Here is a 23501-nt window from a genome sequence, read left to right on the forward strand (position 1 = left end):
CTACCTAAAACATCAAATGTAAATGTTTTATATATTTTTTGGGATGCAGCGAACGTACTTTCTCAGTTTCAATCTTGATAACTGGGTATTAGCCGATACCACAGGGAAAGATTAGGCTTGACAAAAACAGTGTTTTCTTCCCTCTGAATTTTTCTTTTTTACGAATGAACACATTTCTACCACCTTTCTTACAATTGTTTGAAACTTCACACTTATTTTGGTGTCACTCTTCATTATCCTCTCATCTGTATACAACTTTGTATATGTGTAGTTGCCTTGTTTTACCTCTCTTGAATCCACTGAATATTGTTCGTTCTTGTTTTGCGACGCTTTTATTTTGAAGGCCAGTATTGTTCTGTATATTTCTGTACAGCTTGACACTTTCTGTAGGCAGGTAGAAAAGGTGGGCAGTGAACTAAATACAGGAGACGGGCGCTCCCTGGAGGCAACTAATCCATGGTGAACTAATCTTACATTAGGTTGTTCAGCTGTAGTAAGACGGCATTGAAGGCCTAGGTAGAAAATGCACGGCCCGCCACTGACTAATTGATATGAACAATTTCCTTTTAAAGAGATTTCCTTTGACCCATTTATTTCTTCCTTGTGTACGTTTTCTAGTTTAACTTCATGGAGTGTGGTGCTTACATTAGCTTGTAGTGTTAAAGACAACAGCTTTAAAAACATATATAAACAAACTACTATTAAGAAATATACTATTTGTTATTGTTTTATGTTTTATGTTGTACGGTCTGTCAGGGGACTACAGATGCAAATTAGCTGAAGCTACACTCTGGTACAGTGCATCCAATGGTGACATTTATGTTTTAACTGTACATGGTCCCTTTTAAATAAAGATAATAATAATAATATTGACTTCATTCAAATACACCACCGATTGCAGTGATACGTTGTAACATATTAACAATCCAGCTTTCGAATTTAATTACTTCTTTTTATCAAGTATCATGAAAAACAGTGCAGTAGAAGTAACACGTGGCAGCTCTTTACCTGAAGAGGAGGTTTCATGAGTTACCACTAGATGTCCCTCATGGTCAGGTGATTTTCTCTCATGCTGAGAGAAGTTTCATAACCTTTGAGATAAAAAACAAAAAACTATATGTGCATCAATGTCTTTATTCAATTCAATTCAATTCAGTTTATTTGTATAGCCCAATTTCACAAATTACAAATTTGTCTCGGAGTGCTTTACAATCTGTCTACAGAGACATCCCTGCCCCAAAACCTCACATCGGATCAGGAAAAACTCCCAAATAACCCTTCAGGGGGAAAAAAGGAAAGAAACCTTCAGGAGAGCAACAGAGGAGGATCCCTCTCCAGGATACAAGAATAACTTTACCTCGTGTAAAGTTATTCTTGTTTCAATGCCCAGTGCTTGATTTTCTTTCTTTTTATATTCAACGACGAGGTCACATCATCAATACAAATAAATGACCAATTCAAACTTACAAAGGCTCTAAACTTTCTGCATTTTTTTCCACACCCAACAAACCAAACAGTGCAGTGGCAAAGTTCACAAGTGTCAACTTGCGAGAGCAAATATGCAGAGCCAATGCTTTGTAAATGTCATTTGATGTTAAAACTGTGGAAAGCTCCATGTAGCCAGGGGAGCCACAAAAGGAGCTGAATGTAAAATGAGATTGTGCCCTCAGGCTCCGAACACATAGAGCTGCTTTCGGCACTCAGAAACACGACACGCAAGTGCCACACACAACTTAATTAGTCTGTAACGCCACTTTGAGAGGGGTTTTCTACTTCTATCTCTCTCCTGCATTACGGCCGCCCTAACAACCTCTCAGTTAGTCCCCAGGCTATAGTCACCTGTCAGTATGCACGTCCTGTCAGTGAATATTTTGGACGTTGAATATCTACTTTAATCAAAATTGACCTGTTGCATCCATTTGGAGAAATTGTACAGCACAGCTGAGCGCAGAGTGCGCTGCTATGAAATCGACTTTAAAAACACCCCCCGGTCTCCCATCATTGCCCCTCTGACTTCATCAGCGAGTTGACCTCTCGGACAATCATAACACCTGTCAAACTGCCAACTGTGACCAAATAATTGATGTAATTAGCATCACCTATGGGGCCGAGATGAGAAAGAGAAAACAAACACGTGAAAGCAGAGGGTAAAAATAAGAAGTATTGCACGGTATCCCTTTGAATAAAACATGTGAGTAGAAGTTCTGCATGCACTGTACTGGCTGCCAGTGTTGTCCGAGCTCTCTGTGACCTCTGGCTCATTGTCTCCGCTGTGCATGTCCTCTCAAGGACAGCCTTCCAATCGTTGTGACGGGATAGCGAAGTGCAGCAAGACATTCAAAAGACTTGTGCTGTGCCAGAAAGGCCGACTCGTTTTTTCCCCGACATGCCATATCTTCCCCGGCAGTGCTTCACAGAGCAGTGGACAATGGAGAAGGCTAAGAATGAGCTTTTTCCCCTCGAAGATGAACTCACTCGTACATGCTCTCGCAGTCACCACCGTGTGATAAAGAACAGTTTACAAATATGTGAACTTCAACCCTCGTTCTCTGGAACTCTTTATTGCTTTTTTTTTTCATTAACGTCATTCATGCTGTTTCTAAAATACTGCAAGGACAGAATAAATATAAAAAGTATTGGATGTACACATTCATTTTGACCAACGCCATGGCCCGATGTGCTGTAAGACTATTATTTCCAGACTGAGCTGCAACGCTGGAGCTCATCACGTTCACCAAGCAGATCATATATTAGGCTAAGTGAAGACCTGAAGAAAAAAGACCAATTCTCATGTACAATGTTGCTTTGTTGTTACTAAAAATAGGCACAATAGGCTCTTGTGGAAATCTGTTTGTGGAAGCACTGCATGATGCATTTAGCAGAAAAACAACATATCTCCAAGCACTTTAGTGACACACTATAGCTACAGAATATCCATAACATGAGCCGTCTTGTTCAGCGTCACAGTATCCATAGTATACACATCATCCTTAAACACCTGAGCTTTAACAGGCGCATCGTGATGGACACAGAAAGTGGGATTTGAGCAACTTTTGGGGTTGAACTGCATAAAATCATTCCCAGGACATGAATCTCTGTCTAAAGTAAAAGTAGAATAGATGATGATATGCTGGAGCCTGGAGGAGGCTGGAAGAACTTGAGTATATAAGGGAAAAAACATCATATATGAAAATAGATTTTTAAAGGAATAGCTTTCAGAGGGTGAAAACTATTTTACATTGATTTACGGATTAATTTTAAGGGGACCACAGAGAGACAGACATGATGTATATTAAATTGTTCCTCAGTCGGAGAAGCATTTTTCTAAACTCATTCTTATTCCAAAGCGATAAGAATACAAGTCTGAAATAGAATTATTATGAGGAGAAACTGCTGATCCACTAAACCACCTGCTCATGTATTCTTCAACATCATATTGAGAAAAAGGCCGATTTGATATGCAGCTCAAGAGCGAACAGTTGCATACCACGCGGCCTATTTTTTGCCATTTAATTTTCCACTCATGTCCAATAACTTTATCTTTTTTAGGTGAGATAGACATTTCATAATTGGTCATTCTCAGGGCCATAGAGCCAGGTCTGCGTTAACTTTGGAAGGGGGTTAAATAAATCAGAAAAAGCACCTCCGGTGTCGGAGGTGGAGGAAGTGTGACTGGACTTCTGTACGTTCGTCACAGAGAATCATGCAGCAAACCAACACACACAGATACACACAGACACACACACACACACAGATACACACACACACAGAGTAAATAGGCCCGGGCATGCAAGGCAGCAGCAGAGGGGCCGTGTAGCCATGATGGATGCAGCCCTGTTGACCTGCAGTTGGAGCAACCTCATGGGGCTAATCAGGGTAATCTTTAAAATGCCACACAAATGAACTTCTTCTCACAGGGCGTAAATTCACATTTAAACATGCAAACAGTTACTATTTTGAAACACACCTCCCGGTGGCAGTGGGCATTTATACGAGTATTGATCACCTCATTGTGTTTATGCAGAACTCCTTTTGGGATCCAGACACTTCTTGATGACACCAAAGTCACATCTCCAAGCTACATAAGCTTGTGAAGCTGCAACGAAACTTCTCGCCCCCAAATCCTGTCTGAGTGAGACAAGAGCTGTCATTTCTGTGCACCAATGCTATGTCCTCGGGGACCTTAACCGAGGGCGTTTGAAGGCTCGTCGTACACAGACACACACACAAAGACACACAACACACGCACTGATTGCTATTTCTGTCTTCATGATTGCCTTCCCTAAATACTCAAGGTTTGCATCTGGGTTAAGGACACCTTCCTAATTCCCTCTGAATCTACGCCTCGCCATTTAAATCTTCCTTATTGCAGACAAGAGAAGCTTTGTGTCACTTAGAATTCATATAATTATCGTTACATTAAATGTATTGCATTTAGAATAATTCATACGGGAATATGAAACGGTTTCCACAGCAACTCTTCACCGCTTATATGTGAAAATCTTGAATTGACATTAATGTACTTGTTCGTGTTTGCGATAAGGACATCGGTCCAGTAACTTCTGCCCTCACGATTCAGCAGCAGCGTCCTAACAGAATGAAGATTCAGGGAAAGAATTATTATGCATTTTGTATAGAGAGGTTAAAGCTGTGTTTTTGCCTGTGCATTTTTCTATAGCTGAGTAAACATGGACGTGTAACTCACCTTTGAGTGTGTACATATTTACACAGGCTTTAAAACACTCCCCAAAGGGCACCGGTTAGCACATTTAGCTGTGGAAATTAGGCAATGTCCTCCAGCCATTCAAGCGTCATATCATGTGGCTCTAGTTCATAAATCCTACGAGAGGATAAGAGATTATTAAGATTTGGTACACAAACTTAACTTTGGAAATCTCCTGGCTGAAAAAGAAGTTCTTTTAAACAACAGATGCACACTTCAAAATGTAAAGCGGAATTACCTCGTCAGCGTGTGTCAGAGAGTCATAAAGCAGCTTCCACAACAACTTTTAAATCCATAAACCACATGTTCGTACTCACAATCCAGCTGGATCACATCCGGAGCTGAGGATGCAATCAGGAAAGAATAAGATGGCTTTTGTTGTCTATGGCCTCATGAAGAAGTACTTGTCTACAAGCCTCCTATCAATTATGCAAAATGTACTGCTGTTAATGCGAACAACCGTAAAACTCTTTGGCACAATGAGTCAGTGGAAAGTCTTGCCGCGATCAATCATGGTCGCTGTAACTCAGCTGAACGACAGTCTCCTGAGTGCCTGCCTCTAAATCTCCTCCCACTGTGCATATCGATAGCATTTCCCCGCCTCCCTAACAGAATGGATTAGTGCTTGATTATTGAATGGTGTCAGCGATGACACGCCAGAAACAATAATTGAATTGTGTAAAATTGAGCGTGGCAGAAACATAATCAAACTAGAATGGGCACTCGGTAGAGCGCATACCTTCGCATATCACAAGATTGGGCATTGAATTATGAACATTTTGGCATTAGTTGCATGCCAATTGGACAAAAATGTATCGTGCTATGATAAAAAAAAAAGATGTTGACCTTTCCATGACCTTGACATTGACCTTTGACCCGATTGATCCCAAAATCTAATCAAATGGTCCCCGGATAATAACCAATCATCCCACCAAATTTCATGCGATTCAAGAAGATTTTGACCTGTTCATGACCTTTGACCTTGACCTTTGACCCGATCGATCCCAAAATCGAATCAACTGGTCCCCGGATAATAACCAATCATCCCACCAAATTTCATGTGATTCGGTTCAATACTTTTTGAGTTCTGCGAATAACACGCATACAAATAAATAAATAAATAAATAAATACACGACGATCAAAACATAACCTTCCGCATTTTCAATGCGAAGGTAATGATGCCATTCTTCTCCGTTGATCCAGTGTTTTGCCTCATGGACTTCCTGTACGGGTTATATTCGGCAAAACATGCTTGCGTGCATACATCTCTCATTAGCTGTAGGCTACATCTGTGTGTGGCTCAAAATGAAGACTCTCAGTGTTTCTTAAAAAATCCCAGAGTGACAAACATCTTACAAAGCCGGTGTATAAATCACAGACTAATCCAATCCATTCGATCCCTCACAAGATACGCTGTGTTCAGACAGCATGAGCGCTGACACATCTATGTGACAAATCGGACACTTTTCCTCTGTAAAGCACACGGAGAGACACAACGTATCTGCTCTAGCTTTACCCAGCATCCTCTAATTCACCTGGAGGCTGCAAGAGGAACATGTGGGTAACATGCTGCTAGTGACCTTGGCAACGAGGCTGTTGATCCTGCCTCCCGCTCATCGTATAATAACCATTCCTCTCACACCACTTTTAGACACACAGGTGCCTATTTGTCATGCTCTCTGTTAGTTCCCTTAGTTCAAAGATCCAGCTAAAAGTATTGTTTTGTTTAAAAGACTCGTCACTGAAACATGCTCGGCCATGTCCCCCATCTGTCGAGGACCTGAAGCTTTTTGTCTGGGAGTAATAAGCTAGAGTTCATTGCGTGATCCAAAGCAGGATGCAGGGCTTACTTTCAGCCGGTGGAAACAGGAAGTTCGCGTTCATAATACGCCGCTCTATAAATAGAGCCTGCATGGATTTATATCCACACATATCAGGTTTTATGTCCCTAGATCCCTTTCTTGATGAAAGTCACATGATCTACTAAGCATCGGCTTAGTCACACAGCAAGAGTGTGCTCGATATACGGGAGGGTGGGTTCATCTCTCTGGTAGGAAGCGTCGGCTGGTGGCGACTTTGTTAGCAGCGTGGAATGATCTAGATAATACACTTATCCACGGCACCTCTGGGGGAAGGCGAGCTGTCGACATCTGATTAGTTTCCACAAAGATGAGAGGATCATGACGAGTTACATGTCTGGTTTATTGCTGGGTGACTTTGAGAGTCCGTCCCATGAATCAACATCAGAGAGTAAAGTGATGACTTTCTGTGTTTAATCTCCAGTCAAGAGGCGCTGATTTGTTTAACGCACTTGTGTTCTTAAGGTGAGTTTCATGATCACACCTGCTCAACTCTGATCACATTTTGTTCTTAATTTCTACATCATGACAAATGAGAAACTACTGATTCTCACAGCTGGTCTTCCAATCAATCTCAGCAAACATCCCAGTGGGATTAAATGCAAAAAAAGTATCAAACACGCAGTTCTACTTTGGAGTTAAATATTTAACATTTATTCCAACACTGACATAATAAGGACATCTTAGACATAAAGTTCAGTATATTAATATACATATATCATATCATAATATTCAGTATAATATGATATATAAATACCATCTAATGTTAATGTATACAATATACATATCATAAATATATTAAAATAAAATATAAATATTGTATAATGTAAATAACACATACAGGACTGTCTCAGAAAATTAGAATATTGTGATAAAGTTCTTTATTTTCTGTAATGCAATTAAAAAAACAAAAATGTCATTCTTCTGATTCATTACAAATCAAAAAAATATTATTAAGCCTTTTTTCTTTTAATATTGAAATTTTAATATTTCTCAGACCAAGTAAAAAAAGATTTATAACAGCTGAGTGTTTGTCAGGAAAGGCTCAGGAAACTGCAGTTGTTTCGAGTTAATTAGACAATTCAAGTGATTTGTTTATACCCTACTAGTATACTTTTTCATGATATTCTAATATTTAGAGATAGGATATTTGAGTTTTCTTAAAGAATAAAAGGCTTGCATTATTTTCAGTTGATTTGTATGAGAGAATGATGCATTTTTTTTTTTTTTTTTTACATATATATATATATTAAATATAATAGAACATGTTTATATATTAAGATGCCCCTATGGACTTTGTTAGGGTGAAAGTGTGCCTGTTTTTATCCTCATTGTGTTTCCTCTTCTGCTTGAGGAGTTATCCATACGTGTCCTGTTGTTCTCATGTTTTTTTAATACTTCCGACAAGTGCTTCATGTCCCTTACTCCCTCCCGTAACTGTCCATGCTGGTTATGTCCCCATTGATTTTACCGGGTCGGGTCTTCTTGGACGAGAAACGCGAGTGTCGCTAAAAAAAGCTCCATGACGAGAACGGGCAGCTTTTGTGCCAGATGACTTTGGTCCAAAGCTGAACCTATTTTAGGATGCGAAATTAGCAAAATTGTACAGTATATCACTTATTTTTTTATCTTTAATCAGTAATAGGCTAAACTGCTTCTTAAACCCGTCTCTTCTGGGCCAGAACAATTCTGTCCCAGCCCAGCTGAGACATGCAGACAGGCTGAGAGGACGTCCAGAAAGTACGGGAAAAATATCTATTTTGTGCAGATATCCTGATTTACAAATATTACTGGGTATCACCAAAACACAAATATTGACAATTTGTATAATTATTAATATAATTAATAATATTATAAAAAATGTATATATATATATATATATATATATATATATCTACTTCAAAAGTTTGAGGTCACCCAGACAATTTCGATTTTTCCATGGAAACTCAGACCTTTATTTATCAAATGAATATAAAATATAGTCAAGACATTGAGAAGGTTATAAATATTATTTTTTTGAAGTATAAATGTTGTTCCTCAAACTTCAAGCTCAAAGGAAGGCCAGTTGTATAGTTCACCTGCATAGCTGTTTTCAGCCGCGCTAACATAATTTCACAAGTGTTTTCCAGGGTTTTCTAATCATCCATTAGTCTTCTAAGGCGATGAGCAAACACGATGTACCATTAGAACACTGGAGGGATAGTTGCTGGAAATGGGCCTCTATACACCTATGTAGATGTTTCATTAAAAACCAGCTGTTTCCACCTAGAATAGTCATTTACCACATTAGCAATGTATCGAGTGTATTTCTGATTAATTTAATGTTATATTCATTCTTTGAAAAATAAGGACATTTCTAACTGACCCCACATTTTTTAACGTTTTTTTCTGTGTGGCTCAAGGTGGGCAGGGCCAGGCCCCGTGGCCCTCTATTGGCCAGCCGCCACTGATGAGAAGACTGATACCACTCTTGTTTTCTTACTGTGAGGATGAAGCTGGCCGGTTAGCTTAGCGTAGCACAAATACTGAAAACGGGGACGCAGCTAGCCCGGCTCTGTTCAAAGATATCCAAATCAAACAAGCAGTATCTCTAAAGCTCCCTTACTAACATGATGTAACTTGTTTGTTTGTCACAAGCTGGAAACTTGTCATCACAATGTGGTTCCAAGAAGTTACAGCCAAGATACAGTTAAACCACAATGTGTGGACATATATTGTGTGAGTTTCTGTACTTAAGGTCATAGCCAGGTGAGCTGTTTCCCCAGTGTCCAGTCTTTGTGTTAAGCTAAGCTAACCTGCTACTGATTGTAGCTCCATGTTTAGCATCTAGTAAAGATAGTGTTTGAGCCAAAATAAAAGATACTGAAGGATTTACTGGCCTTGAAACTGAGCACAGCCCTCAAGGTTCACACATTTCGCAGTAAATGTTTCACACGAGAAAAGAAAGACAGGCACACGACATTTTTCAGTCAAGATCTTTATTTGTTGCGGTGGCACACACGTGTTCTGGATAAAACAACAGAGCACAATCAGCGTCGCACAATAAGAGATGTGTGGCTGCACAGCGTCTCTGCTTGTTGAAAGACAGACAGAAGAGGACGGTGTTGAATTTGCAGTCCGCATGTGTGCTGAAGAGTTTGTGGGAGAGATCTATGCTCTCATCCTTGCAGATGGAAAATTTCAGCCTGTCCTTCAGATTCATTATTAAAGTTTCTTAAGCAGAAATTCTGAGATATTGTTGTAAATGTCTCGGTTGGAAAAAATACATTATATCATCCTCTGAAATAGGTAACAGTGTGACAGTGAAGCTTTTTAATCTGAGCAAGGAGAAATGTCGGATTTCATATCTTACACGTATACTTGAAGATACTGTGCATTGCTTGAATAAAGATGAATGGATATCTTCATCTAGCTTCCACAGGCTCTTTGATCTTCAGAGAGGTGGCATTGCACTCTGTCATACGGCAGCTGCTTCCTTTTCTTTAATCATTCATTTGTTTATCCCTCTCTCACGTCATCTATGCCTTCACTCTTTTTATTCTCAGTCCCCTTAAAACAGCATTTAAGTTTCTGTCATCTGCCTCTTGAGCATAAATATGTAAAACGTTCGGTCGAGCAGGGATGTTAAACCTCCTCTCCTGGAGAAAACATGAGCGCTGTCTGTCTGTGACTAATAATTTACTGATTATAATAAACAATGTATATCTAGAGAACATATTGAACATAGTGTCCAATGGAAAAGTGAGTCCTCTGTGTCTGATTTTAAAATGGCTGCCGAACAGAATCAAAGATGGGAAGAGAATATCACATTTTTGATGCATCATTTTATAAAGGCAGCGATAAAGGCTGGAACGGGGTTTGTGCGTCTCACTAATTGTGTGTGACATCCAAGAAAACAACAGTTTTCAAAAGCCTCGGAGAGCTCCGCCTTCTGCTCAGGCTTTTCTTCCATCAGGCATTAATTACTAAGCCAGAATCTTAATCTTGAAACTTGTATTTCTTACAGTTTTTAACTGCGCTCCATCTTTGGGGCTCCATGGGGACCCGGTGTGTGTGAGAGAGAGGTTTCCAGGAGCCGAATGGCACTTTAAAATCGACCCCTCACCCCATCACCTCCACCCGCTGCACCACATGCATCCAATGGCAATCAAAATGTGATTTGATTTTAATCATGGGATTTTCACACACTTTAAAACAACCTCGGGCGTTGTTGGAAAAGCCAGATTACCTCATGGATTGAGAGAAAGCTTTGATAAAATTGTGCCAAATAATTATTCACTGTCGCTCTATGCAGCCATGTGTAATGAAGGAACGGACAAGCTGGAGACGATGCAGAATTGGTAATTTGTTTTAAGTGATGTACTGTTGTCATTACATCTGCAGCAGCTGCTCAGATGATTTCTTCACGAAGCCCTCCAGGATTTCCCTTACAAACTCCACCGCAGTGGGAGAAAAACTCAATTACTTGAACAAATACTCTTCCCAATTTACCAACACACGTTGTTTATCCTGCATCACACCACCGTCGTGGAGACAGATGATATGATGTCCTCCCACTTAGGTTTCATTAGTTCCATCCAACACCTTTTCTGAAAGATAATTTGTCTCGTGTCCAGTTAATATTCAACAAACTTGATGGAGAATGGCTGCAATTAAAGCGTGAGGTTTGATCTGTCAGCAGCAATCAGTTTATCATGAACCCCTTCACATATTTATCGTCGGGTGACAGGGACCTCTCCTCTTCCTCCAACACACATGCATTGACAGCGTGACGGATGAATTATACCGGGACTCAAACACGGAACTGTTTTGCGGCTTCACGCCTTGCACGGAAATAAGAAATTATTGCATCATTTGCATAATATTTACATTTTACGAATTGTATTCTTGCATCTGAGCGTAGAGAATATTGGACGAGGAACCACATCTAGTGTTTTTATGAATTAACCCACACATGATGTATTCATCAGTCTTTTGTTTTCCAGGCTTCTGAAGACAATCTGCATTATGTTTCATTTATTTCAACACAAGTTGATATGTTTTCTTTAATAATTAAACTGTGCCATTTGAGAGCACCGTGATATGCAGTGGATGTTACAGCAACAATGCAATTAAAATGAGAAGTAAAGAATATGCTTAAAGAAACAACAACACACATATTTCACAATTCTGTCTACAGGAGGCTTCAGATTGTTGTTAATAAAACAGGACCCCCTGGTGCGTCACCACCAACACACTGCAGCATCAACACAAAGCGTGGAGGAGAACGAAGAAGGCTCACAGTGTCCTACATTGTAGCAGCTCCCATAATCCACATGGGCAGATTATTTCATTTCCACCTGGACGTCTGCCAGTCCGAAGGATTTGTCCACTGCTGACAACATGACATTGCCCAGATGAGATTACGTATCCTTGCATGTTTATTATGGCTAGTCCTACGAATAATGTCTCTAGACTCTCTACCAATCAGACAAACACAAACATGTCTGTTTGAATTAGGGGGACCAGAAATGTAAAAAATAGTGTTAATCTCTATTAAAGAATAACGTTTCCTTATTAACATAAATGCTGCATGACCTTGGCAAGATCACATTCAACTCATTGCAGTTATACTTTTTTTAGCAAACATGTTCAACTGCTCGGGGCAGACCAGCTTTTCTGTCACATTTTTGAGTCGCTGCTTTAATTGCCACACCTGGAACTTGTTCACTTTTTTATTGGGTGCAAAAGGACATTCAACTGGACGCCAGAAAGGTGCACAACTAGAATGGATACTGCACGCGAAGGTGACTTTAAAACAATGATAGCACACACACTTTTCCTTGTGTCCCTCTGAACTGCTACAGAGCTGTTAGTGCGATAAGCACTGAAGGAAAAAAGTTTGAACAAGCAAAAGCACATATGGTTTTTACAAAAAGGCCATTCACCATATAAACAAAGCTTTTCTACAAGTACTTCTGCATTTTCTGGGTACTTTTTCTGACATTGTGCTCCTAATGGACAAAACTCATGAGCAGAAAGAACACAGAAATACACTTTCAACGAGACAGACGTCTCTTGACGTTACATTGGAACATTGCAAACAAAGACACTCAAAAGAGGAACATTCACATTGTGTTGGTGACACACAAGAAGTATACCTTCTCTTTACAACCTTCTGTGCTGTCCAGTAACCGACTCCATCTTTTTCTTTTTTTACTGCATTCTTTTCTAAGTTGAATAGAAGCTGTTTAATGGCTCGTGTGCTAGTGTCTACTCAGTGGAGAAATTCCACAAGAAAGAAAGAAACTCTTTCGGTGATAGCGATGTTAATGTCAATGTTGACTCTTTTACGTTGTCTTCTTACGGGGCTCCAGCACCAGGCTTGATACTATTGTACCGAGGAACGGCATTGAAACGAATGTTCACCACAACATTAAGTTGACTCACAAAAATCAAGCTGCAAATTTACACATTTTATTCACTAAGCTGTTCCAAAACCATTCATTTTCTACATTCTTTTAAAAATAAATACTATCCATGGAACAAAATTAACCTCCTTGTTCAGTGAAAGCCGATAAAGGCATTCACAATGTCCGTAAAGTGCTGACATCTGCATCTCTAGATTTGATCCGTCTATATTTATGGTGTGCTTAGCGCACCACCGTACTCATTCATGAACACAATTAGTACCCGGATGAGGAATTAAGGATTGCCCTTGAGGGTCAAGCCCAGTCCCTGCCCTCACTGCGGACTCGGCAGGGCTCTGCAACTGTGTCGATACGTCAGTCCTGGGCAGCCGTCCGACATCGCTATTAACCTGAGCAGAGCCAGCCCATCCATAAAGCTGTTTGGGATATGGCAGCTGCTCGAGGGGCAGAGCGGTATTAAGCATAGATTTACCAGAATGAAAAATGTCCTCCCTCCCTCATAATCTCTGGACTTTTTACACACAAGACAAGCCATACGCCATACGCCCATGAACATACACACACACACACACACACACACACACTCTCTTGCGTAATGCTGTCAATACGCTGCATTGGCTTGTTTTGGACGCACCACACATTCTGTATATTGACAGAAAGCATGCACTGTCACTTCTGCACTGACGTCCATTCACTGCTTGGGCTCATGCATACTATTCAGACATTTTGTCATTTTTCAAAGTAATCAACAGCGAAAGGTTGTTCTTTGTACTTTTGGAACTCGTGAACCTCCACCTTATTTTCCGGTGTTTTCTGGTTCGGTGCCTCATTTCTCTTCAAACAGGGAGGGAGCTCACAGCGTCTGGTAATCAACTCAGGAATACGGTTCCGCAGCACATCAAAGTCTGTTGCAGCTGACATTCACGAGGAATACAGTGCAGCATTGTCAGAAGAAGGAATGCAACCAAAAAGAGCGGTTTGCAAAGAGGAGTCAAATGAAAGCCGATCTACTGGAGAGAAAGCACATGATGACAGTAAGTCATATCATTACAGTAGACTGTGATGCTACAGCATATCTTCTTCAGATGAACACACTCATTTGAAGTCTGCTGTAATGTGTTCAGGGTTCAAATTCAGTGGAGACATCAACAGATGCACAGTCATACCATATAAATATCTAAAAATGTTGGACTGGTTCCATTTTCTGTGGGATTTGACTGCAGCAGCAAACAGTCAGATGACTTGGCCTCTCGATCCCCGCTGCAATGCTGAATTTCCTTGCATTAGATCCTTTAAGAATCAAAAGCCCGATCTTCACAGATCTCCAGAGCAACTTTACTCGCACCGCCAAACACTTCCACATTAGCGTCAATCCAAGGAACCACGTTGCCCGGCATGTAGGCTGAGCAGTTGGCCAGACCCATGATGTCCACGGGCCGCAGCACTCGGTCCCACATGTTGAACTGGCTCAGCTCGCCCACAAAGGCCTGCGTGGCGTCGAAACGGCCTCCGACGATGTCCTTCAAGGAAAAGCAGGAGATGAAAGTGTGTGAGTTCACTTCTGAAGGAATTGTCATACAACTTTTATTCCAACGCATCAATTCTGTTAGATTTCCATCAAACTGCGAAACAACTCTGAATATTTTCTAGTGTGCAGCACCTTTTAAATATCCAAGTGTTGTGAAGTTTCCAATAGCGCCGTGCAACATGCAGCAATCTCACCTTGTGGGGAAGCAAGAACACAGCGGCCCTCCACTCTCATGCAACATGACGTAATGCCTCTCTGAGGATGTCGTTAATCTGTCACTGTACATTTATTTCATATATACATAGGCTGTCATAAAGTTAAACTGCTAAAATAACGCGCTGACCCAGCTCCAAAGGGCGGAAAGGTGCACTTTAAAAGTAGACGAATGAGGTAATACACGATAGCGTGAGAAGAGCCTCGCTACCTCCCCTGTTCCCTCAGAGGAGAATACACCCAGGGATCTTAGTGACACAAGGAAACAGACACACACACACACACACCTGTTCTTTACCAGCTAAGCGTGTTTCGTGCTCTCACCTGCTCCTGGCCCAGGATGATTACCCCTCCAGGTTTAATTGGGTGCCAGGGGGCCAGGTTGTCCCCGGTACCCAGACGTTCGCCATCCTGGTAAGCCTCCCAGAAACCGTCTCTGGTCGTCCAGGTGATGCAGATGTGGTGCCAGCGTCCGTCACTCACTGACAGAGGGAGCTGGGCCACCTGGTCAGCAGTTCCCAAGAGCAAGGAGCAGGGAGGGGGAGCACAAGAGGGCAAGCAGTGTCAAGAGAGATTTGAGATTAATTGAAGCACGCTCGAAACAAGAACGGCAATTAGAAGGGTTCGAGCTTCAAAGAGACATCCGTCTGCAGAGAATTCTCCAGATGTAGCCTGTGTGACATCTACAATGTAGATTACCCAGGTGACATCAAGGGACATCCTTCAAAGCAGTTGGGCTGCTGACAGCGAAACAGTGTCCTCTTATGCTTTTCCCGCTTTGTTCAGAGATCAAAGAAAAACAACTGTGGATGTTTTACCAACCAATGACATCATAGTCCTCTGAGGATACAGAACATCGCATGAGATTGTGTATCTCATTAGCCTTTTCCTTCGAAGCCTACAGAATTACTTCACACTTGTGTCTTGTTACAGTTTCACATAAACCTGAAAAGATGGGAAGAGGAACTGGAAATAAAATCCAAGCCACGTGCGATTACAGAAGCAGTGGTTTAGATTTTGAATGCCTGGTGGTATCTTTCCACCACCGAGACTACAAGGAATGTAGTATTATCATAAAGTCTGTCTGAGTTGGAATAGTCTAAGCCTCACCGACTGTTAAATATTTCGACATTTTTAAATGAAAATATTTTGGGGTTACTTAAAATATGACAGTAGTGACATTTTGTACACAGCTAGTTTAATATTTAAACACCGTATCCACATCGCAGACATTATGAACACATGACTCACTCTTTTTCATCTAAAAGACTACAAATGATTTCAATCTCACAAATAAAAGGTAACATTTCATAGTGAAAAAAATAGTAGTATTATTTTCCCACTGCTCTTTATAGACACTATTTGACTTCTCTTCGCAGGAGCCCTGACACCTGAACTGATATACGGATATTCTCCTGCTGTAAAATGTCAAAATGTCTGTTGTCAAAAAAAGGATGTATTTCACTTTTGGTTCAAAAGCCATTTTTTTCTTCTGTTCCAAAAGGATGTAGATTAGCTTCTGCAGATAAAATCTTTTGAACAAGTGCTATACTTATGTACTTCCTACCCAACAGTCAAAAAGGTCATGTTAAAAATCAGTTCACATGAACGGTGTCGGAGTCCACCATATGAATTTCTAATGGTATCAGCAATAATCTGTAATAATACACAATATAATGCATAGGACTGCTGAAAAGATATTTTTTTAAATTGGAAAAATTGTAACTGTTGTACAAGGCAAGTTGAATCCATTATAGATTAAACTCTTGGCAGCTACATTTTATTGTAAAATGAAAATACCATGATCATGTTTTACATAATTTGTCCTTTGGGGGGTGGAGGGGGACATAATGACAACGTTTACTCACAAAGACAACGCTGACTATCCTGACGGAGATGCTACTTTATAACAATAAAGAGTCCCACTATAGCCACCCACAAACATAAAACACAATGTTGCACTTTTTGTTTGTCAAGGCAGCTTTCTGCTTCTCTGAGTATGCAGCCAAATAAACAGCATAAGAAAAAATGTGCCCCAGTGGACCCTGTTATCACTGTGAACAAGTTCAACACATGGATGTGCTGCTGCACATACAGTATTTATATTAACCAGTCTTGCCTCACTCTCTTTTTCTCTGATGTTTTCTCTCCCTGTTACATTATAACTTCCTTATTCCCTGGCGTCTTCTGATCTTTCGCTCTTTCCCCTCGCTCTCCTCGGCACCCTGTCGCCTCCAAAGCTCTGCGGCTTTTTTATTCCCTCCCTGTTCCCTTATACTCGCATCCCTTTCTCCCAGCATATTTCACTCATCTGTCTGACTTGAGCACATGTATAATGCATGGTGAAGGGAAAAACTGAGAGGAGACCTGCCTGTGACAATAACGGCCAAGGTAAACAACACAGAGTAAGAAAAAGGAGGGGGGGGGGGGGGGGAGGGCCTCTCCAGTTACAGAAGCAACTGTGCCACCAGGAAAACCTATTATTAAAGCATCAACATAACAATTAGTTATTTGGACTTAAAAGCTAAATTCCATAACATATTTATACTGCCAACACTTTTCCTGTTGTGTCACAGCAACTGAAATGCCGTTCATTGACTGAATCCTCGCAGTATGACTCTGCAGCAATAGTATTTTCTGCAGAGAGCAAAGACGACGATGCCTTCAAATGAGCACACACGGCAGCACAAGTCCTGTAATGAATTATTATTATTGTGTGTGTGTGTGTGTGTATTGTCGGTCAATGATATGAAATGATTATAAGGTGCAACATATAATATTCAGAGCTGATAGTCAGCGAATGTCGTCTCAGCTGTATCATGATGCTCACATGTGCATACAGCAGCTACCAACGTGAACATATTCATGCATTCTCTACATTTAATTAGCCTTACTGCTGATCCACTTTTACCAGCATCATTACAGCCAGCGGTGCTGCAGGCGATCATGAATGATTCTGAGCTTCCCTCTTCAGAAAATTAGGGCAGAGGGAAATAATCAAAGTTGCTCTCCTTTCCATCAACACATAATTAGAGAACAGTGTGTGCCAGTTTGTCATTGTGGACCTACCTTATCATTAACCAGGAGCTCAATGGGGTTGTTTCCCCATTCGATGAGGACTATCTCGTTGGCCTGGCCCGGCACGCCATAAGAGAATGGGGTTCCTATTCCGGGAATGGCGCTGGACTTGAGCCACATACACACGGTGAAGGCATACATCTCTGGCAGGCTCTTCTTGATGCGTCCATACAAGTAGTTTGTGCGAAGTGAGAGGGACACTTTGAAATCCTCAGGTGATTTGAAGGCATTATTACCTGTTGATGGACAATAAATACATGTGTTTAAAGTTAACTTTGGTGTGTCATAACAGAAAGTCTTCTTCCGATGTTAATGCAATAAACATGGTCCAATGCCACGAGCTGGAGATTGTCATAATGTTCTCCTACAGTCTCAAGTGCTTCACTCTATCCCTTGCACTCGTTATGGTGGCAAGGAGACAACCAGATCGTGGTACAAATTCACTGATGGGTGATCAGCAGTAGAAAAAACCTAAACTTCCAGCTGACGACACAACACCACAAAGCCTCAGACGTCCCTGCAGTATTGATTCAACACCTCTTGTATTGCCTTGATGTAAATTGAATTTATAAGGCTCACAAATGTGGTATTTCTTGTGGGGCTGTAGTATTGACTCATTATAGTCTACAGGTGGGTGTGCTGTTGTGCCCCCCTGCTGTGAGCAATACCCTTGTCTCCTAAAACAGTCCCTGACTCAGTTGAGTCTCGGGGGACACGGTTCTCACAGGAGATGTTCAGTGAGTGGTGACATAATCTTCAAGAATAATTTTGCTTGCGGCAAAGGTACTGTTATTCTGACGTCGCCATAAAAGTGATACCCTGGAATGTATCTCTCCAATAGTTCTCAAACTAATTAAACATGCAGTGTTGCAAGCCTTATTTTTCAAGACCAGGAGCTGGTCCGAGAATGGCTCTGATAATAGAGACTTGTGTTCTTGCATCATTAGGACTTTGCACAGGGATTGAATAATTATAGCTAAATCTGGCAGACAGAAAAGGTCTAGCATTACTTCTGGCCAAAATGTCCCTGCACCCATTATATCACTTACTTTTCTCAAGCTCCGTGATCCTCTCAAGGAGTGAATTGAGAGTGCTCTCGGTGCGTTGGCGGTGGGCCGCGGTTTCATTGTATAGCCGGCTCTTCTCCTGCTCCAGATCGTCCACCTTTCGGAGGAGCTGGCTCTCCAGCCCCCCAAGACGCTGCCGCAGAAGCTCCCGCAGCTCTGGGGGCAGAGGAGTCAGAGCCGAGACGCCTCCAGCTGACACGTTGGTGCTGGGGAGACGCACACTCTGCTGCTGGGAGGCCGAGTGGGACATATTGCATGGATGGATGACGAATGATGGATGGATGGATGACAGATGATGGATTGATAGATGATGGGTGATGGATGATGGATGGATTGATGGATGTTGGATGATGGATGATGGATGATGGATAATGAATAATGGATCATGGATGATGGATGTTGGATGAATGGATAAAAGATAACAGATAATGGATAATGGATAACGGATAATGGAAAAAAGATAATGGATAATGGATGATGGATAATGGATGATGGATGTTGGATGAATGAATACAAGATAATGGATAATGGATGAATGGATGAGGGATGATGAATAATGGATAATGGATGATGGATGATGGATAATGGATGATGGATAATGGATAATGGAGAGGTGGATGATTAATGGATGATGGATGTTGGATGAATGGATACAAGATAATGATTAATGGATGATGGATAATGGACGATGGATGATTGGCGATGGATGATCAATGATGGATGGATGGATGATGGACAATGAATGAATGGATGATGGAAATGATGATGGATGATGGGCGATGGATGATGAATGATGGATGATGGATGGATGAATGGATGGATTAGGCAGGGAGTGACACATACAAACAATGACAGACATGTAATCCAATTAATCCTGTGTGCACTCAAGCAAGCATTCAGTCAACATTAGGACCTCCTTGTGCAGTAGAGGACTGATAGCATCGACCCTTCAGCCCTGATATCCTTTAGCACCATTGCTTTTGAGACAGCAATATCAAAATGAAGACAGTTTGTCCCTGTGGCAGACTTTCATTGGTGACCTGCCAAACACCCACGTGGGCAGGGTATTAAAGGTAGACGCCACGAGTGACGTCACCCTGAGCTCACCCCATGCAGGCGTGATCGCAGAAGATTTTTGAAAAAGGGGGATGGACCAAAACTGAACAGTCCCAAGTTGATAAGTGGTGGTTTCACTGTGCTGCAAAATACCCTCAGATGTTCATTTCTAAAGGGTGTGTTGATGTTGTGTGTTGTCACACACTTTGTGACCCATTCACAGTGTTTGATTAATATTCTCAGACACAATGGAACCGTCTGAATAGCTCAAATGAGCGGTGAGCTGGTGCACACACAAGGTCTTGAATGCAATTGTTTGGATATGTAGATGTCTTTGATGAGTTAGAGAGGTCTTGCTGAAGGGACCCATGTGCTATCAGCCAGTTTTATAATCATTATGTTAAGCAGATGCAGATCCATAGATATGCGATTGAAATGCTATAATATCTATCCTCATTCCTCACAGCTGCAGTATATCCTTGATTTGATCGGTGTATTAAAGCATCCAATCAAGAAGAGAGGGAGACGGGGAGAGATGCATGGATCGGCAATGCAGCATACTGTATAGAAACAACCTTGGATTTAAATAATCAAGAGTGGTGACTGTTTATGTTATCAGATCTGTCAGATGCTGAAAAATGCACTACATTGGTAACATGACATAAGAGATAAAGCCATGGCTTACACCGGCCTTCTGCTGTAGCACTTCACTCATGACCTCAATATCAGTTGTGATATGGGAGCCTTGTGGAATGAATGCACACAGCAGGTCTCCTGAGGCGGGTTGAGATAAAGCTCTGCAGGGCAACGGGAATTTATGATCGATGAAACCATTAAGCCTTTTATGCAGGTGAAATATGCGGGAATTAATTTCATCAGCTGTTATAAATAATTTGGTATATGATTGCAAATAAAACATTATGTGGGACACGCAAGAAAGCACACACACACACGCACACCACACACACACAAACACACACCACATGCGTGAGTACACCTTTGACATAGTTTTATTGCTCATTTCTTATTGACGACTCTTTTACCGCAGGTTTTGACATCAGAGTTATCTTTTAATGATAGAAAGTATTGATGTGACATGTATTACGTGACCCTTTGATCTCACTATCCCCCTCGAGGATTCATGCAGCACTGTAGGCCTGTTATCAGACCTGTGTGCAGTGCTCTTTATTAAGGACTATTACATATAAGAGGGCTAAAAGACATTCCCAAGGCGAGTGTATCTCTGTTAAATAAAACAAATGCATTAAAATATGTGTAGGCCTAATGCATATGGTTTTGTTGGTGGCTATTAATAGAAGTAATTCATATGTTGGGGGTAAACTAAACCAAAGTGCTTATCTGGATCGTTTACGCATGAGCTGCATATTTGTGCCATCTTACCTCCAAATTCTCCAGCCGACCTTTGAGAGTCTGCATGGTCTTGCCCAGCTGGTCTATGGTATCGCCGGGATCCCGGGGCAGGTCCCCCATGGTGTTCTTGACGTATTCCTTCCGCCTGGAGCCCTGACCTCGGGACTTGCCCGGCGGAGACTCGGCTGCTGTCTCGCATCGCACCAGCTTGGAGTTGAGCTCCTTGATGGTGCCCTGATGGCTCACGATGGTCTCCTTCTGCTGCAGGATGGTCTCCCGGAGGTGGATGATCGTGTTCCGCAGCTCGTCCTCCACGGTGCTGCTGCTCTGGACACGGTTTCCCGTGGAACCAAACCCGCAGCCCGGCTCTGCGCCCGGGGGAATGGCGTTACACACGAAGCGGCTACCTGTAGCATCCTGGCTTCGCACCGTGCGTCCACTGAAAAGGTACAAAAGTCCAACTACCAGAACCAGCATCCCGACTGGATACGCAAATTCCACTTATTAAAGGGAAACAATGGCTCCGGAATCACTGACTGAGGGATTGAAGTGCCCCTTAAAATACGAAACTTATAAGAACAACTCGATAATTCAAGTGGTTGAAGGCATTTCTCCAGTCTTCCACAGAGTGATTACAAAAAAGGAGTAAACTTAGTTTATTAAAACCGTGGAAAAAGACAAATCAAAATCCGCAGTGAAAACTCATGAAAATATCCATAAACCACATGGTCGCGCCTGCAAAAAAAAATAAACCAACAAATCTCAATTCTTACTTTCAGCAGCTGGGAGCTCGGTCTCAGGATTTGATAGCTCCTTTTTCAGGTAAAAATTAAAAAACTTGTACTGATTTGTATTCTTGAGTTAAAAATAAATAAAAATCCACACAGGTTGCAGAGAAGTCAGTGCGCCTGTCTTGTCTCTCTGGTCGGTTGGATTGTCAGTGAGCTGAAGAGACAGCGACGCTGCTCAGCCAGATTATTCAGGGAGGTGCGCACGGGCGCTTCCGCTCATCTTCTGTGCGCTCCGGTTACTCAGCTCCAGGATACAGTAGCTGCGTCATCATCTGAATCCCAAGTCATGCCGTCCGTCTCATTGACTCTCTGTGAGCTATGTTTAAATGCGCTGGAGCTTAAAAATGACGTTTTAAATGTGTATTACAACGTCTGTGCAGCTTTTGTGACGTGATTGTAGCACCACATCTCCGTGATATGGCAATACTATACAATAGTAATACTGTGATTAATGACTGAGAACGTCACATCTCTCTGAGTCTTGCATCAGGGGATTGTTGAAGTCTCGATGCCCCTCAGAGTCTGCATTTGTTTGAGTGGCACTCTAACTCCTCGAACTCTAAAGCATTTTCATTCTCTACAAAGCATTTTTTGTGTGAAACCGAACACTCGACTTAAACTTAAACACTCATGTCTTTGAAAATATGATGGTTCGTGCTGAATGGCACCAAGGCCAAGCTGAATATACAGTCACAGGTTGGCTCCACTTTGCTTTCATGCAGATGAAGAATAAAACAATAAAGCAAAACATAGTTACGCATATAAGTGTTCAACAATCAGAGCTCTCTGCGTTATGGGGTCGAGCTTGTCGGTCTCATGTAACGGTAGAACCTTTCATCGGTTATTTTTCCATCTAGTTTTGAAACTGCTTTTGTAGAGGCCGCCATTAACATACTTTATTCTGTCAGGCTGATATTGCCCGGAGGCGGCTGATGTGAGGACGCAGTGCTGCAGTAATTATTTTATATGTCCATTGCTGATAATAAAGCAACGGTTTGCTTTGAAAGCTTAGTCGTGTTTAATTGTGGTGTGTAAAACACTTGTGACCTGGGCCAAATAGAACTAAAAATAATCCATGGTGTTTGCTTTAATCTGGCTGGTGGGAGTTTATCCTATAACCACTAGATAACAGTTTCACAGGAACAGTCAGGGAAGAAAATAGCATGGAGAAATAATGTTGCTGTCTGTTTCAGTTTCTCAAATTGTCGGTTGCAGCCCAAGTGGAAAAAGATGTCCCCATCCAAATAGGGAGGCGCGGCACGGGGAAACTTCTCTGTGTTTTCAAATATTCAAATCCAATCCCTCCCGGCACAAATCATCTCACCCCGTTAAACACGTCAAATCTTCGAAGAGAACTGTGATCTCAAAGCCTTCTCAGGATGGGAACGCTTCTCAAAATACCCA

The 23501-nt window shown here is 41.6% G+C and overlaps 1 protein-coding gene across 2 annotated transcripts; it reads right to left on the bottom strand.

The window, feature by feature from the left end:
* Positions 1-12283: 12283 nt before the first annotated feature.
* LOC130189170 (neuronal pentraxin-2-like) lies at positions 12284-22287 on the bottom strand. Of its 2 annotated transcripts, none has more exons than XM_056407887.1 (5): positions 21337-22287; positions 18862-19105; positions 17804-18048; positions 15059-15238; positions 12284-14513 (listed from the first exon to the last, which is right to left on the bottom strand). In XM_056407887.1, the coding sequence occupies exons 1-5, from the start codon at positions 21781-21783 to the stop codon at positions 14286-14288; spliced, it is 1344 nt and encodes a 447-aa protein (XP_056263862.1). In that variant the 5' UTR covers positions 21784-22287; the 3' UTR covers positions 12284-14285. The 2 variants fall into 2 exon arrangements, with proteins under 2 accessions (XP_056263862.1, XP_056263861.1); XM_056407886.1 differs by having other exon boundaries at positions 18862-19108.
* Positions 22288-23501: the final 1214 nt, after the last annotated feature.

This window comes from Pseudoliparis swirei, chromosome 23 (genome assembly GCF_029220125.1).
Source record: "Pseudoliparis swirei isolate HS2019 ecotype Mariana Trench chromosome 23, NWPU_hadal_v1, whole genome shotgun sequence".
NCBI classification, from domain to species: domain Eukaryota; kingdom Metazoa; phylum Chordata; class Actinopteri; order Perciformes; family Liparidae; genus Pseudoliparis; species Pseudoliparis swirei.

What these genes read in the sequence shown, in the direction of transcription:
- LOC130189170 (XM_056407886.1), bottom strand. Translation starts at nt 21,783, where the DNA reads ATGCTGGTTCTGGTAGTTGGACTTTTGTACCTTTTCAGTGGACGCACG. An exon ending in GTCGGCTGGAGAATTTGGAG is followed by an intron (nt 19,109 to 21,336) that starts GTAAGATGGCAC and finishes TCGGCCTCCCAG; the next exon opens with CAGCAGAGTGTGCGTCTCCC. An exon ending in GATCACGGAGCTTGAGAAAA is followed by an intron (nt 18,049 to 18,861) that starts GTAAGTGATATA and finishes GTCCATCAACAG; the next exon opens with GTAATAATGCCTTCAAATCA.